The sequence below is a fragment of the Ornithorhynchus anatinus genome, chromosome 1 (genome assembly GCF_004115215.2).
Source record: "Ornithorhynchus anatinus isolate Pmale09 chromosome 1, mOrnAna1.pri.v4, whole genome shotgun sequence".
In the NCBI taxonomy this organism is placed as follows: domain Eukaryota; kingdom Metazoa; phylum Chordata; class Mammalia; order Monotremata; family Ornithorhynchidae; genus Ornithorhynchus; species Ornithorhynchus anatinus.
Window position 1 is genome coordinate 175,834,691 of NC_041728.1, and position 15,695 is coordinate 175,850,385.

At 42.9% G+C, this 15,695-nt stretch overlaps 1 protein-coding gene and 1 non-coding gene across 2 annotated transcripts in view; both read left to right on the forward strand.

Moving 5' to 3' along the window:
• The window catches only part of CNTNAP5 (contactin associated protein family member 5), a 746,584-nt gene that overhangs the window by 138,521 nt on the left and 592,368 nt on the right, over positions 1-15,695 (forward strand). Inside the window, exon 2 of the mRNA XM_029075794.2 lies at positions 2,013-2,123. Within this exon, the coding sequence (XP_028931627.1) occupies positions 2,013-2,123 (111 nt within the window). The remainder of the gene's footprint in view (positions 1-2,012; positions 2,124-15,695) is intronic.
• Positions 371-508, forward strand: LOC114817157. The gene has a single exon (XR_003765005.1). It is a non-coding gene; the product is annotated as a small nucleolar RNA SNORA7 (small nucleolar RNA).

Below are 15,695 nucleotides of genomic sequence, written 5' to 3' on the forward strand. Positions count from 1 at the left end.
AAAGTTAGGTGGAAGACAAGGGTGTGAATTTTGATTTGTGCCTGGTACATTTGAGTTGTCAGAGGGACAGCCCAGCTAAATGCCCTAAATAAAAGCAGAGCTAAAAATCTAATAGGGTGGACAGACAAAACATTTTCAAATACTGGGTCCAGAAAGAAGAACAATGTACTATCAGCATTTGCTGAATGCCCTCTTTCTCAGGGTGCTGTACTAGCCCTTAGAAGAGTACATTAATATTAAAGGACATATTCCGTATCCTCAAGGAACTTTCAATCCAGAAGGAAATGACTCAGAAAAAAAATTGTTCAAATGTGTCAGGGCAAGACTGCTAATGAATAATTGAATATATAAGTGGATATACCCATTCATTCCCCTCTCAGGATGGCACCTGGAGAGTTTGCAGTATTCTACCAGTCTTGACTATGGGAGGGAGAGTCAAGCAGAAGCATACCCATTTCATTCCTAGCTTGGGCAGTGGCTAGTGAGTGGAAGACAATATGCTACAAATCAAATTCAGATCTGCAGAGTCGAGGGTTTAGATTCAAGTTTTCTGCCTCAAAATGAGGCAGTGCTAAACCTCTTTTACATTTACTCTATGGATCCACTACCAGAACCATTGCAGATGAAGGTAGGGCATGCTGGAACAGATTTGTCCAAGGCGCCACTATGGGCCAGAGACGATGGCATAAGACCTGACAAGACCCTTTCATTTAGAATTGTACATTTTATTCCCCCTATGCTCATCCTCACAGTGCATATGCTATAATCCATTTTATTATCCGTCTCCCCCTCTAGACTGTAAGCTTGTCAGGGTCAGGGAAGATGTCTGTCAACTCTGTTGTATTGTACTCTCCCAAGCACTTAGTAAAAAACTCCGCAAAAAAACCCACCACCCAATAAATACTATTGATTGATTGGTTATACCCTTAAGTACATTGTTACTAGTAAATTGAGAGTTATGTTGAACTTTAACAGTTACAGTTAATGTCTCAGTGTGGTGCTAAAAACCTACTGATAAAGTTGCTTTTTGAATCTCTGCCGGTGAAGTATTTTCCTCTGTACATGAGAAAGATGTGCCCAAAACAGTGACTCCGTGATATTTCCCCTTAGGATGGATTTGACGCACAGTAGACTGTAAGCCTGTCAGTGGGCAGGGATTGCCTCTATCTGTTGCCGAATTGTACATTCCAAGCGCTTAGTACAGTATAGTAAGGGCTCAATAAATACTATTGAATGAATGAATGAATAAAGTGTTCTACATGCAGTAATCACTCCATAAATACTTTTGATTGATATTCTTCTTTTTCTGCATAGAGAGAGGCTTGGCCTAGGGGAAAGAGAATGGGCCTAGGAATCAGAGGACCTGGGTTCTAATCCCAGCTCTGCCACTTGCTTGCTGTGTGACCTTGGACATGTCACAACTTTTCTGTGTCTCAATTGCCTCATCTGTAAAGTAGGGATTAAATACTTGTTCTCCCTCCTACTTAGACTGTGATCACCCCATAGTATTATTATGGTTGTTCAAATAGTATTAGGTCAGGGTTATTCTGTTGTCAGTATATTTGATTTTTTTCTTAATAAATATCTTTGGGAGTGGATTATTTAATTAACTTATCTTCCTCTCTCTTTTCCCTGTCTCCCTTTCTACCTCTCTGTCCTTTCTCTTGCCCTCTCCTTTCTCACTCTATCCTTGTCTCTCTTTTTTCTCTCTCCCCTTCTCTTTTTTCTTTTACTTTCTCTCCTTTCTCACTCTTTCCCTCCCTTTTCTACTCCTCTCTTTCTCTCTCCTTCTCTTCTTTCTATCCTTCCCTCTTTTCTCTTCATCTCCCTCACTCCCTCTCTTTTTCGTTCTCTCTCACCTTTCTTTCCCTTCCCCACCTTCATTGCTCTCTTTCTCTCTCCTTTCCCTCTGATTCTATCTCCTTTCTCTCCATTTCTCCCCACATTTCCCTCTCCCTGTCCTCTCTCTCCTTCTCTCTCTACTTTCCTCTCCCTTTTTGTCTCTCTCACAGATAACTGTGATGACCCATTGTCATCCCCACTGGCTCCAACAGCATTTTCCAGTTCTTCAACATCCCTCAGTCCTCACAATCCTACCTTTGCAAAGCTCAACAGCAGGGATGGTAAGCTCAATGACTGAAACTTTTTTTTAAGTGGAAAGTTCATGAATTATACATGTGGGCAGAATTTAAAAAGAATTCACACTTTGCTGAACTGGAATCTCTCCTTCATGCTCCACAGGCAATGCTTTGAGGCTTTTTGATGCTTTATTGATTATCAGAAGGGGTTTCGTGAAAGAGTGAAAAGGTTTAACTTTCTTTAGTTTTTATCTATCGGGGGAGTACCAAATGCTTAGGTGGACCTTTGAAATATGGCAATAACAATTATTTTATCATTTATTCACATTTCACTTGGAAGAGGAGTACCGAGAGAGAGAAAATGTTTTTTTCTTTCCTTTTCTTTTCCTACCTAAGATCTAGAAACAGGGAAAAATTAAAGAGGAAACAGGGACACAGAACCTCCTGATTTTGATCTCTGAAAACAGCCTACTGTGTAACCTTGTACAAGTCACTTAACATTTCTGTAATGCACTTTTCTGATCTGGAAAATGGAGGTTAAATGCCTGTTCTCCCTCCCTTATTCAGTATTATCCCACGTGGAACAGAGACTGTGTTCCATCTGCTTATCACCTTTCTTCATCAGTCCTTAATTTAGTGCTTGAAACATAGCAAATGCTTAGCAAAATTATTATTATTACTACCATTATTAGTACAACATCAAAATGTATGATATTGGTATATTAATAATGTAACAATATACTTTGTTATTATTTTGGCTGAGAAGGTGAGAGGGACAAATTAAATTCAATTATAGCTGGACCTGGAAGCTTTTGTAGAAGCAGCGTGGCCTAATGGATAGAACATGGGCCTGGGAGTCAGAAGGACCTGGGTTCTAGTCCGTGCTCATCCACTCGTCTGCTGCGTGACCTTGGGGAAGTCATTTAATATCTCTGGACCTCAGTTATCTCATCTGTAAAATGGGTATTAAGACCATGAGCCCCCTGTGGGACAGGGACTGTGCCCAACCTAATCACCCTAGTGCTTAGATCCGTGCTTGACACATAGTAAGGTCTTAACAAATACCAAAATAATCATTACTATGATCATTACTATTAAATATACATTTGGTGTTGGCAGGGCTAAGCACATGGAGCTTTTTGAAAGAATTTATTTCTTCTACTTATATATGTTCAACCACTGAGGTTTCAGTGCTGGCAGAAGTGATGGAGAGGGAATCCTCTACAGAGGATCAGTGTTGTGGGCCAGACTCTTGATGAGATTGATGACAGACTACTTTTTTGTTCTGTTTTGTTTTTTTGTCTGTCTCCCCCATTTAGACCGTGAGCATGTCGTTGGACAGGGATTGTCTCTATCTGTTGCTGAATAGTACATTCCAAGTACTTAGTACAGTGCTCTGCACATAGTAAGCACTCAATAAATATGATTGAATGGATGGATGAATGAATGATTCCTCCTCCTTGCCTGCTGCACCACACTCTCATAGTCCTCCTGGACCAGATTCCGGTAGCCTTGATGGTTGTTTACCTCCTACTACATTGTCAATATAGGAGTACATCCAGTCAAAATGTTGTGTAGCCTTTTTTATGGTATATGTTAAGCATTTACCATATGCCAGACCCTGAGCTCAGCATTGGGGTAGAATGAAGATAATCAGATTGGACACAGTCCCTGTCCCATAGTATTTATTGAAAGCCTACTAAGGACTTGGGAGAGTACAATAATATACCACAGACACATTCCCTGCCCATATAGAGCTCACAGTCTTAATTACTATTTTATAAATGAAGAAACTGAAGCACAGAGAAGTTAACTGACTGGTTAAGTTCATTCAGAAGACAAGTGACAGAGTTGGAATTAGAACCCAGGATTAGTACAATGCTCTGCCCACAAATAGCACTGAATTAATTGATTAAGTAATTGATTCAATCATATTTATTAAGCACTTACTGTTTGCAAAGCACAGTACTAAGAGTTTGGAAAGTACAATACAGTAATAAAGAGAGAAAATCCCTGCTCACAATTGGTTTATACTCTCGGGGGGGAGGGGACAAAGACATCAAAATAAGTAAACAGACATCAAAATAAATGAATAGAATTATAGATTTACATATATGATAATAATAACAGTATTCATTAAGCGCTCACTCTGTTTCAAGCACCATTCTAAGCACTGTGTAGATATAAGGTAATGAGGTTGTCCTGCATGGGGCTCACAGTCTTAATCCCTATTTTACAGATGAGATAACTGGCACAGAGAAGTTAAGTGACTTCCCTAAAGTCACACAGCTGATTAATGGAGGATCTAGGATTAGAACCCACAGCCTCTGACTCCCAAGCCCGGGCTCTTTCCACTAAGCCAAGCTGCTACACAAGTGCTGTGGGGTGGGGAGGTGGGGGAAGAGAAAAGGGAGCAAGTCGAGGTGGAAGGGAGGGGGAGCTGAGCAAAAAGGGGCTTAATTAGCGAAGGCTTCTTGGAGGAGGTGCACCTTCAATAGAGCTTTGAAGGGGGAAAGAGTGACTGTTTGGAGGATTTGAGGAGGGAGGGCATTCCAGGCCAGAAGTGGGATGTGGACCAGGGTTCAGTGGCGAGATAGGTGAGAACAAGGTACAGTGGGTTAGCACCAGAAGAGCAGAATGTGTGGGCTGCTATGTAGAAGAGGAGAAAAGAGAGGTGAGGTAAGAAGGGGCAAGGTGATGGAGAGCTTTGAAGCCAATAGTGTGGAGTTTTTTGTTTGCTATGGAGGTTGATAGGCAACCACTGGAGATTTTTTGAGGCGTGGGATGACATACCCAGAATGTTTCCGTAGAAAGATAATCTGGGCACAGATTGAAGTATGGACTGATGTGGGGAGAGGCAGGAGGTTGGGAGGTCAGAAAGGAGGTTGATGTAGCAATCCAGGCAGGAAAAGATGTGGTAATGTGGTAGAGGTTTGGATGGAGAGGAAAGGGTGGATCTTGGCAATGTTGTATTAAATAATAATATATTCAATAAGTAATTAATTTATGGATTAATTTAATGATTGATAAATACAATTGAATGAACTGAATGAATGAACCCAGGTCCTCTGTCTCCCAGGCACATATGCTCTTTCCAATAGGCAATGCTGCTTCTCTAAGAAGGTTTGCTTGTTGTGTGTGTATATAGCAAACCTAGTAAGCATTTGGATCAAATTTAGCTGTCCATATTTCCTTTTTTCAAACTTCTGTGTGTTTGTAGTAACTAGCTGGAGTTACTAGCACTTTTGTCTGGTTCCTTTCCTGATAACCCTGGTGGCAGCTTACACTAAATACCGCAAAAAAAGCAATTGCAAGCCTGTCTCTCTCGTACAACTCACATATTCAATCTGTCACCAAATCATGACAGTTGTACCTTTACGAAATTGCTAAAATCTGCCCTTTCCTCTCCATCCAAACTGCTACCATGTTGATCCAAGCACTTATCCTCTCCCACTTTGACTACTGCATCTGCCTCCTAGCTGACCTCCTGCTTCCCGTCTCTCTCCACTCCAAACTATACTCCACTCTGCCGCCTAGATCATTTTTCTCAAAAGCCTTTCTAGTCACATCAACCTACTCCTCAAGAACCTCCATTCGTTGCCCTTCCACCTCTGCATTAAAGGACTCTATCAGCTTGCTCCATCCTACTTTACCTCACTGGTCTCCTACTACAACCCAAGCTGTGCACTTCACTCCTCTAGCACCAACTTGTTCACTGTCACCTTTACAATATCGCCAAGATCCGCCCTTTCGTCTCCACTCAAACGGCTACCTTACTGCTACGGGCTCTCATTATATACTGGCTAGACTACTGTGTCAGCCTTCTCTCTGATCTCCCTTCCTCCTCTCTCGCCCCGCTCCAGTCTATTCTTCACTCCACTGCCCGGCTCATCTTCTTGCAGAAACGATCTGGGCCTGTCACTCCCCTTCCTATCCCGCCGTCGATCCCTGGGTCACATCCTCCCGCGGTCCTGGAACGCCCTCCCTCCTCACCTCCGCCAAACTGATTCTCTTTCCCTCTTCAAAACCCTACTTAAAAATCACCTCCTCCAAGAGGCGTTCCCAGACTGAGCTCCTCTTCCCCCTCTACTCCCTCTGCCATCCCCCCTTTACCTCTCCGCAGCTAAAGCCTCATTTTCCCCTTTTCCCTCTGCTCCTCCACCTCTCCCTTCCCATCCCCACAGCACTGTACTCGTCCGCTCAACTGTATATATTTTCGTTACCCTATTTATTTTGTTAATGAATTGTACATCGCCTTGATTCTATTTAGTTGCCATTGTTTTTACGAGATGTTCTTCCCCTTGACGCTGTTTATTGCCATTGTTCTTGTCTGTCCGTCTCCCCCGATTAGACTGTAAGCCCGTCAAATGGCAGGGACTGTCTCTATCTGTTGCCGACTTGTTCATCCCAAGCGCTTAGTAAAGTGCTCTGCACATAGTAAGCGCTCAATAAATACTATTGAATGAATTCTTAAACAACTCCAGTGGTTGCCTATCAACCTCCGCTCCAAACAAAAACTCCTCACTCTAGGCTTCAAGGCTCTCCATCACCTTGCTCCTTCCTACCTCTCCTCCCTTTTCTCTTTCTACCGCCCACCCCGCACACTCCGCTCCTCCGCCGCCCACCTCTTCACTGTCCCTCGGTCTCGCCTATCCCGCCGTCGACCCCTGGGCCACATCCTCCCGCGGTCCTGGAACACCCACCCTCCTCACCTCCGCCAAACTGATTCTCTTTCCCTCTTCAAAACCCTACTTAAAACTCACCTCCTCCAAGAGGCCTTCCCAGACTGAGCTCCTCTTCTCCCTCTACTCCCTCTGCCACCCCCCCTTTACCTCTCCGCAGCTAAACCCTCTTTCTCCTCTTTTCCCTCTGCTCCTCCACCTCTCCCTTCCCATCGCCACAGCACTGTACTCGTCTGCTCAACTGTATATATTTCCATTACCCTATTTATTTTGTTAATGAAATGTACATCGCCTTGATTCTATTTAGTTGCCATTGTTTTTACGAGATGTTCTTCCCCTTGACGCTGTTTATTGCCATTGTTCTTGTCTGTCCGTCTCCCCCGATTAGTCTGTAAGCCCGTCAAACGGCAGGGACTGTCTCTATCTGTTGCCTACTTGTTCATTCTAAGCACTTAGTACAGTGCTCTGCACATAGTAAGCGCTCAATAAATACTATTGAATGAATGAATGAATGAATCTCATCTATTTCACTGATGACCCCTTTCCCACATCCTCCCTCTGGTCTGGAACTCCCACCCCCTCCATATGTGCCAGACCACCACTCTTCCCATCTTCGAAGCCTTATTAAGGTCAGGTCTCCTCCAAGAGGCCATCCCCAATTAAGCCCTCTTTTCCCTGATTCCCTCTTCTATCTTTGACATTTATACACTTGCATCTGTACTGCTTAGACATTTAACATTCACTTCACTTGTCATGATGTTCTCTTCACTTATTTACATTGATGCCATCTTCCCTCTAGACCATAAGCTCATTGTGGGAAGGAAATATGTCTACCAACTCTGTTGTAGTCTTCCAAGAGTGCTCTCCACAGTAAGTGCTCAGTAATTAGCACTGGTTGATTGATCTTGAACTTGAATATCAATATATGGATTGTAGAGGAAGATACTACAACCTCACCCAAGTTAGCATCTTATGCACTCTATTATTTCTCCTATCTATACTCAATCAATTCTATTTATTGAATGGTTACCAAGTGGAGAGCACTGTACTAAGCAGTTGGAAAAGTACAATACACCAGGTTGGTAAACATATCCCTTCTAAATTGCAAGCTTGTTGTGGACAGGGGTGTATCTGTTTATTGTTGTATTGTACTCTGCCAAGCTCTGAGTAAGTGCCCTGCAGAAAGTAACCACTCAATAAAGATGATTGAATGAGTGAATGAATGTTCCTTCTCCAGAAGGAGCTTAGAGTATACAAGGGAGACAGGCATTAATATAAATAATAAATTAAATAAATAAATAAATTATGGACATGTACAGAATTTGAGGATAAGGTTAATAGCAACTGCTTAAAGGATACAGATCCAGGTGCATAAGTGACACAGAGGGGCAAGGGAGTCAGGAAAAAGAGGGCTCAATCGGGGAAGGCTTCTTGGAGGAGATGTGATTTTACTAAGGGTCTTAATATTGGAAGAGTGGTGGTCTGTCAGATCTGAAGAGGAAGGGAGTTCCAGGCTAGAGAGAGGACACAGGAGAGGGAATGGTGGAGAGATAGGTAAGTTCAAGGCTCGGTGAGCAAGCTAGCACTAGTGGACAAAAGTGTGAGAGATGGGCTGTAATAGGAAATCTGTGAGGTGGGAAGGGTTGGAGTGTTTTAGAGCCATTGGTAATGAGTTTCTGTTTGATGTGGTTGTGGTTGAGCAACCTCTGGAAGTTCTTGAAGAGTAGGGATATTGAACTGACTTGTTTTTGGGAAAGTAATCTGGGCAGGATAGTGAAGTATGGCCTGGAGTGACGATGAACAGGAGGCTGGGAACACAGCAAAGAGACTGATGCAGTAGTCAAAGCAGGATATGATAAGTGCTTGGGTTACCGTAGTAACAGTGGGATGGAGAGCAAAGGATGGATTTTAGAAATGCTGTGAAGATGGAAGCAACAGGGTGTGGTGACAGGTCAAATATGTGGGTGGAATGGAAAAGATGAGGTGAGGATAATGCCAAGATTATGGGCTAGTGACATAGGGAGGATAGTGATATTTTCTATAGTGATGGAAAAGTCGAGTGGAATTAAGAGTTTGGGTAGGAAGTTGAGGAGTTGTGTTTAGCTCATGTCCAGTTTGAGGTGTTGGCAGAACATCCAGGTGGATTTGTCCTGAAAGCAGGAGGAAACTTAAGCCTGCAGAAAAGTTTGGTATTTAATGGTAGTTAAAGCAATGGAAGCAAATGAGTTCTCCAAGGGGGTGGGTGTAGATAGAGAAAGAAGGGGACCAAGAAGTAAGCTTTGAGGAACACCCCCCACTCCCCACTGGCAGAAGAGAAGCTTGCAAAAGAAACTAATAATTAGTTGTCAAAAATATAAGAGGAGAACCAGAAGGACAGTGTCAGTGAAGCGTAGTTGGATAAAATTTTTGGAGAAGGGGATGGTCCATGGTGTCAAAGGCAACTGAGAGGTCAAAGAGAATTAGGATAGGGTAGAGGCTGTTGGATTCGGGCAAAAGGTCTCTGTTGATTTTAGAGAGAGCGGTTTCCATGGAGTGAAGAGGATGGAAGCCAATTTGGAGGGGGTCAAGGAAAGAAATGGAGGCAGCAGGTGTAAACCTCTAACTCAAGGAGTTTGGAAAGGAATGGTAGTAGGGGGATGAGGCTATAGCTGGAGAGAGCCTTACCATCAAGGGAAGATAACCAGTGAGTCAATCAATTGCATTTATTAAGTACTTACTGTGGGCAGACCACTGTACTAAACACTTTGTAGAGTACAATACAACAGAGTTGGTGGACATGACACATGCCCTAGCAATACTAATAATGTTGGTATTTGTTAAGTGCTTACTATGTGCAGAGCACTGTGCTAAGCGCTGGGGTAGATACAGAGTCATTAGGTTGTCCCACGTTAGGCTCACACTCTATATGCCCATTTTGCAGATGAGGTAACTGAGGCACAGAGAAGTTAAGTGACTTGCCCACAATCACACAGCTAACAAGTGGCAGAGATGATGGTATTTGTTAAGCACTTACTCTGTGCCAAGCATTGTTCTAAGTGCTGGGGTAGATACAAGGTAATCAGGTTGCCCCACGTGGGGCTCACAGTCTTTATCGCCATTTTACAGATGAGGTAACTGAGGGACAGAGAAGTTAAGTGACTTGCACGAAGTCACATAGCTAATAAGTGGCAGAGCCGGGATTAGAACTCACAACTCTACAGCGTGGCTCAGCGGAAAGAGCCCGGGCTTAGGAGTCAGAGGTCATGGGTTCAAATACTGGCTCTGCCACTTGGCAGCTGTGTGACTCTGGGCAAGTCACTTCATTTCTCTGTGCCTCAGTTACCTCATCTGTAAAATGGGGATAAAGACTGTGAGTCCCACATGGGACAACCTGATTACCCTTTATTTATCCCAGCGCTTAGAACAGTGCTCTGCACATAGAAAGCACTTAACAAATACTAACATTATTATTAACTCTGACTCCCAAGCCCATGTTCTTTCCACTAAGCCATGCTGATTTTCAATAATGTTGGTATTTGTTTAAGTGCTTACTATTGTGCCAAGCACTCTTCTAAGCACAGGGTAGAGAGAAGGTAATAAGATTGGAAATAGTGGGGCTCACTCAATCCCCATTTTACTGATGAGGTCACTGAGGAATAGTTAAATGACTTGCCCAAAGTCACACAGCTGACAAGTGATGGAGCTGGGATTAGAACCCATGACCTCTGACTTCCAAACCTGTGCTCTTTCCTCTAAGCTACACTGAATGAAATATTGAGCATGGGCCTGGGAGTCAGAAAATCATGGGTTCTAATCTGCCACTTGTGGCTCTGCCACTTGTCTGTTGTGTGACATTGGACAAGTCACTTCACTTCTCTGTGTCTCAGTTACCTCTCCTGTAAAATGGGGATTGAGTCTGTGAGCCCCACTGGAACAAGGACTGTGTCCAACCCTATTTGCTTGCATCTACCCCAGCAGTGAGAACAGTGCCTGGCACATAGTAAGCACTTAACAAATACCATAATTATTACTCATTCATTCATTCATTCATTCATTCAATCTTATTTATTGAGGTTTTACTGTGTGCAGAGCACTGTACTAAGCACTTGGGAAAGTACAATACAGCAATAAAGAGGGATAATCCCCCTGCCCACAGCAAGATCACAGTCTTGGGGAGGCAGGGTGGTGGGGGGAGGGGAGAGAGATAGATATGAATACAAATAAGGAGGCAACAATATAAAGAAATTATATTATAGATCTATTCATAAATTCTGTTGACAGGGAGCAAAGGGAATGAATCAGGATAAAGCAGAAGGGAGTGGAAGATAAGGAAAAGTGTGGCTTAGTCTGGGAAGGCCTTTTAGAGGAGATGGGCCTTCAGCAGGGCTTTGAAGAGGGGAGAGAGAAATTGTCTGGTGGATGTGAGGAGGGAGGGCATTCCAGGCCAGAGGTAGGACGTGGGCTAGAGGTTGGTGGCAAGACAGGCGAGATCAAGGTGCTTATAGTTTGGAGGGGGATAGAGACATTAAAATAAATTTCAGATAGGAGAAATGGGAGAGTATAAATTACAGATGGGGAGGTAAGAGAGTATAAGGATAGGTACACAAGTGCTGTCAGGCTGGGGTGAGTATCAAAGTGTTTAAGGGGTACACAACCATGTATATAGGGGATGCAGAGGGGAGGGCAAATAGAGGATATGAGGATTTATTTATTTAGAACTCTTGGAGGATATGTGAGCTCTGTGTGGGACTGGGACTGTGTCCAAGCTGGTAATCTTAAATCTACCACAGCACCTAATACAGTGCCTAGCATCTAATGAGTACTTAACATATATTATTATTATTTTATTGTTATTTTTATTTTTTATTATTTTTATTTTAGTTATCATCATCACCATCATCAATAGTATTTTTTGAGGGCTTACTTTTGCAGAGCACTGTAATAAGTTCTTATTAATAATAATAATGATAATGTTGGTTTTTATTAAGTGTTCACTATGTGCCAAGCACTGTTCTAAGTGCTGGGGTAGATACAAGGTAATCAGGTTGTCCCACGTGGGGCTCAAACATTCATCCCCATTTAATAGATGAGGTCACTGAGGCATAGAGAAGTGAAGTGGCTTGCCCAAGGTCACACAGCTGACAAGTGGCAGTGCTGGGATTAGAACCCATGACCTCTAACTCCCAAGCCCTGGCTTTTGCCACTAAGCCACTCTGCTTCCCAAGCAGTTAGTGCAAGCCAAGAACTGTTCTAAGTGCTGAAGAGGGGAGAGGTATTAAACTCCCATTTTATGGATGAGGATATTGAGGCAAAGAGAAGTCAGTTAATTTATCCCACATCTTTCAACCGGCAAGAGATGAAGTTGGGATTAGAACTCAGGTCCTCTGATTCCCAGGCCTCTACTCTTCCAACTAGGCCATATGATTTCCTTATTTATTAAACATTTATTGTCTAGTGTTTCCGTATGTTACTAATCATCTCCCCACCTCTGATTAAATAATAGAAATGATAACTGTTGTATTTGTTAAGCAGCCCACAGCACTTGTGTATATATGTACATATTTATTATTCTATTTACTTGATTAATGGTGTGTGTTTATCTGTAATCCTATTTATTAATATTGATGTTAGTGATGCCTATCTACCGGTTTTGTTTTGTTTTGTTGTCTGTCTCCCTGCTTCTAGACTGTGACCGGTTATTTGGTAGGGATTGTCTCTATTTGTTGCCAAATTGTATTTTTCAAGTGCTTAGTACAGTGCTGTGCACACAGTAAGTTCTCAATAAATATGAATGAATGAATGAATGAATGAATGAATGAATGAATAAAGCTACTATGAGCCAAGTTCTGGATTGTTAAAGTACAGTGAGAACAAATGCATCCCTCTCCCATATGGGACACACAGTCTAAGAGATTTTTCTGCTGTGTGTCCTCGGGTAACACCAAAATTCACTGTGCCTCAGTAACCTCATCTGTAAAATGGGGATTAAAGCTGTGAGCCTCATGTAGGACGTGGATTGTGTTCATCCAAATTGTCTTGTATCTACCCCAGCACTTAGTACAGTTCATGGCACATAGTAAGCACTTAACGGATACCATAAAAACAAAAGGAGGGAGAGCAAAAATTTAATCCCCATTTTACAGATGGGGTAAATGAGGCACAGATAAACTAGGTGACAGGCCCAAGATCCCACTACAGTCAGGTGTGGAAAACAGGAAATCAAGGAAACAGTGTGGCCTAGTGGAAAGAGCATGGACCTGGGATTCAGAGGTTTTAATCCTGGCTCTGCTACTCGTCTGCTATGTGACTTTGGGCAAGTCACTTAACTTCTCTGTGCCTCAGTTTTCTCAACTGTAAAATGGTGATTCAATACCTTTCCTTTTGTGGGAAAAGAACTGTGTCCACCCCAGAGTTTAGAACAGTACATGGCTCATAGTTAGTGCTTAATGAGTGCCATTAAAAGAAAAAGTGGCAGAACTGGGATTAGAACCCAGGTTCTCTGACATCCCAGGCCTGTGATCTTTCCACTATTTCACACTCTTACTCCACCAGACTGCATTTCCTCTTGTCCCTCCTTCCATCCTCTCCCAAAACCATGCCTTTGATTACTTTGTCTTTAAAAATCAAACCCAGTCTCCTGGTATGTGGTGTGGATTGACCTCAGTTTCCTCATCTTTAAATTGGGCATTCTATACCTGTTCACCGCACCTCGGCCCCTCAGACTGTGAGTCCCATAAGGGATGGCGATTGTGTCCGATCTGGTTTCCTTTATCCACTCCTGCTCTTAGTTCAAGATTTGGCACATAGTGAGTGCTTAACAAATATTATTAATATTATTATTATTATTATCTCCAAGCTCACTGTGGGGAGGGAATGAGTTTACCAACTCTATTATATTGTACTCTTCCTCAGGTCTTAGAACAGTGCTCTGCCTGCAGTAAAAGCTCAATAAATACATTAATTGATGATTGTTATTAATAATAAGAGAAAGGTTTCATTTGCTTTAATTTCTTTGTATCCAGCATGACACTTAAGTGGAAGTCTTCAATACATAGGATATCAGTTGTGAGTGCTATTCTCAGTATAAGCAGCATGGCCTAATGGTTAGAGCACAGGCCTGTGATGCAGCAGGTCATGGGTTCTAATCCCAGCTCTGCCAGTTGTCTGCTGTATGGCCTTGGGCAAGTCACTTAAATTCTCTGTACCTCAGTGAGCTCATCTGTAAAATGGGGATTGAGACTGTGAACCCCACATTGGACAAGGGACTGTGTCCAATCCAAATTGCTTGTATCCATCCCAGCGTGTAGTGCAGTGCCTGACACATACTAAGTGCTTAACAGATACCATAATTATTATTAACAGTCAGCTTTTTCTTCCAGCTTTTTCTGGGTTCGATCCTGGCTCTGCCACTTGTCAGCTGTGTGACTGTGGGCAAGTCACTTAACTTCTCTGTGCCTCAGTTACCTCATCTGTAAAATGGGGATTAAGACTGTGAGCCCCACGTGGGACAACCTGATTCCCCTGTGTCTACCCCAGCGCTTAGAACAGTGAGCTGCACATAGTAAGCGCTTAACAAATACCAACATTAACATCATTTTCTTAATTCTTACTCAATTGGAAAGCCGTGTTGCCTAGTGGAAAGAATATAGGACTGTCTATAGGATTATAGGCAATATAGGACTGGGTTCTTGTCCTGGCTCTACCACTTGCCTGCCGCGTGACTTTGGGCCAGCAGTGTAACTTCTCTGGGCCTCTGTTTCCCCATCTCTAAAATGGAAGTGAAATACCTGTTCTCCTGGTTGTAAGAGTGTGAGCCTCAGCTGTCCATTCAAATTTATCAAATATTAACTTTAATGGAGATCACATTTTCCCTCTCTGAGGAAAGCGACCTCCCCTTATACATCCTGGCTCTGCCACTCGTCAGCTGTGTGACTGTGGGCAAGTCACTTCACTTCTCTGTGCCTCAGGTATCTCGTCCGTAAAATGGGGATGAAGACTGTGAGCCTCACGTGGGACAACCTGATTACCTTGTATCTCCCCCAGCACTTAGAACAGTGCTCTGCACATAGTAAGCGCTTAACAAATACCAACATTATTATGTAAACAGATATTTCTCCTTATTTATAAAGCTAATAACTTAATCAGTTCATTCCTCTTAGGAAGAGCACATGAAGATTATTAATACACGTGGTTTACCTCCAGGGTGGGTTGGAGGGTGAAATCATTATTTAGTCCCTACAGGTGGTTTTTCAAGCCTCACTGAGCTTCAGAAATTCTGTTGGGCCAGAACATTTTGCAGCAGCTGTTCCCTCATTTTCCCTCCCACCCTACCTACTCCTGCTTAGCTCACTGCCTTTCTCAATGCCCAGCACACTAGAAGCGGTGAATAATTGCCTGGCCCAACAAGCAAGCTGGTTCCCCAGATCAGTGGGTTCAGAAAACACAGCATCTAAAGGTAACTAGTGACATAGTGCTCTCTAAAATACAGACTCTTTTTGATGCTAAATTAAGGGGAAATAGGAGAGGTAGAAAATGTTAGTTTTTTATCGTATTTGTTAAACACATAATAATAATGGTATTTGTTAAACTGTTACTCTGTTCCAAGCACTGTTCTAGATGCTATGATACAAGTTAATCAGGTTGGACACAGTGCCTGTCCTCCATGGGGCTCAAAGTCTTAATTCCCACTATAAAGATGAGGTAACTGAGGTACAGAGAGGTAAGGTTACTTATCCAAGTCACAGAGAAATGTGGCAGATCTGGGATTAGAACCCCTGTCCTCTGACTCCCAAGCCCATTCTTTGGCCATGTGCTACAGGCACTGTACTAAAAGCTTGGGTAGATAAAAGCTAATGGGGTTGGACACAGTCCATGTCTCCCATTAGGCTCACAGTCGTAATCACTGTGACATGACATGAGAAGCAGCGTGGCTCAGTGGAAAGAGCATGGGCTTGGG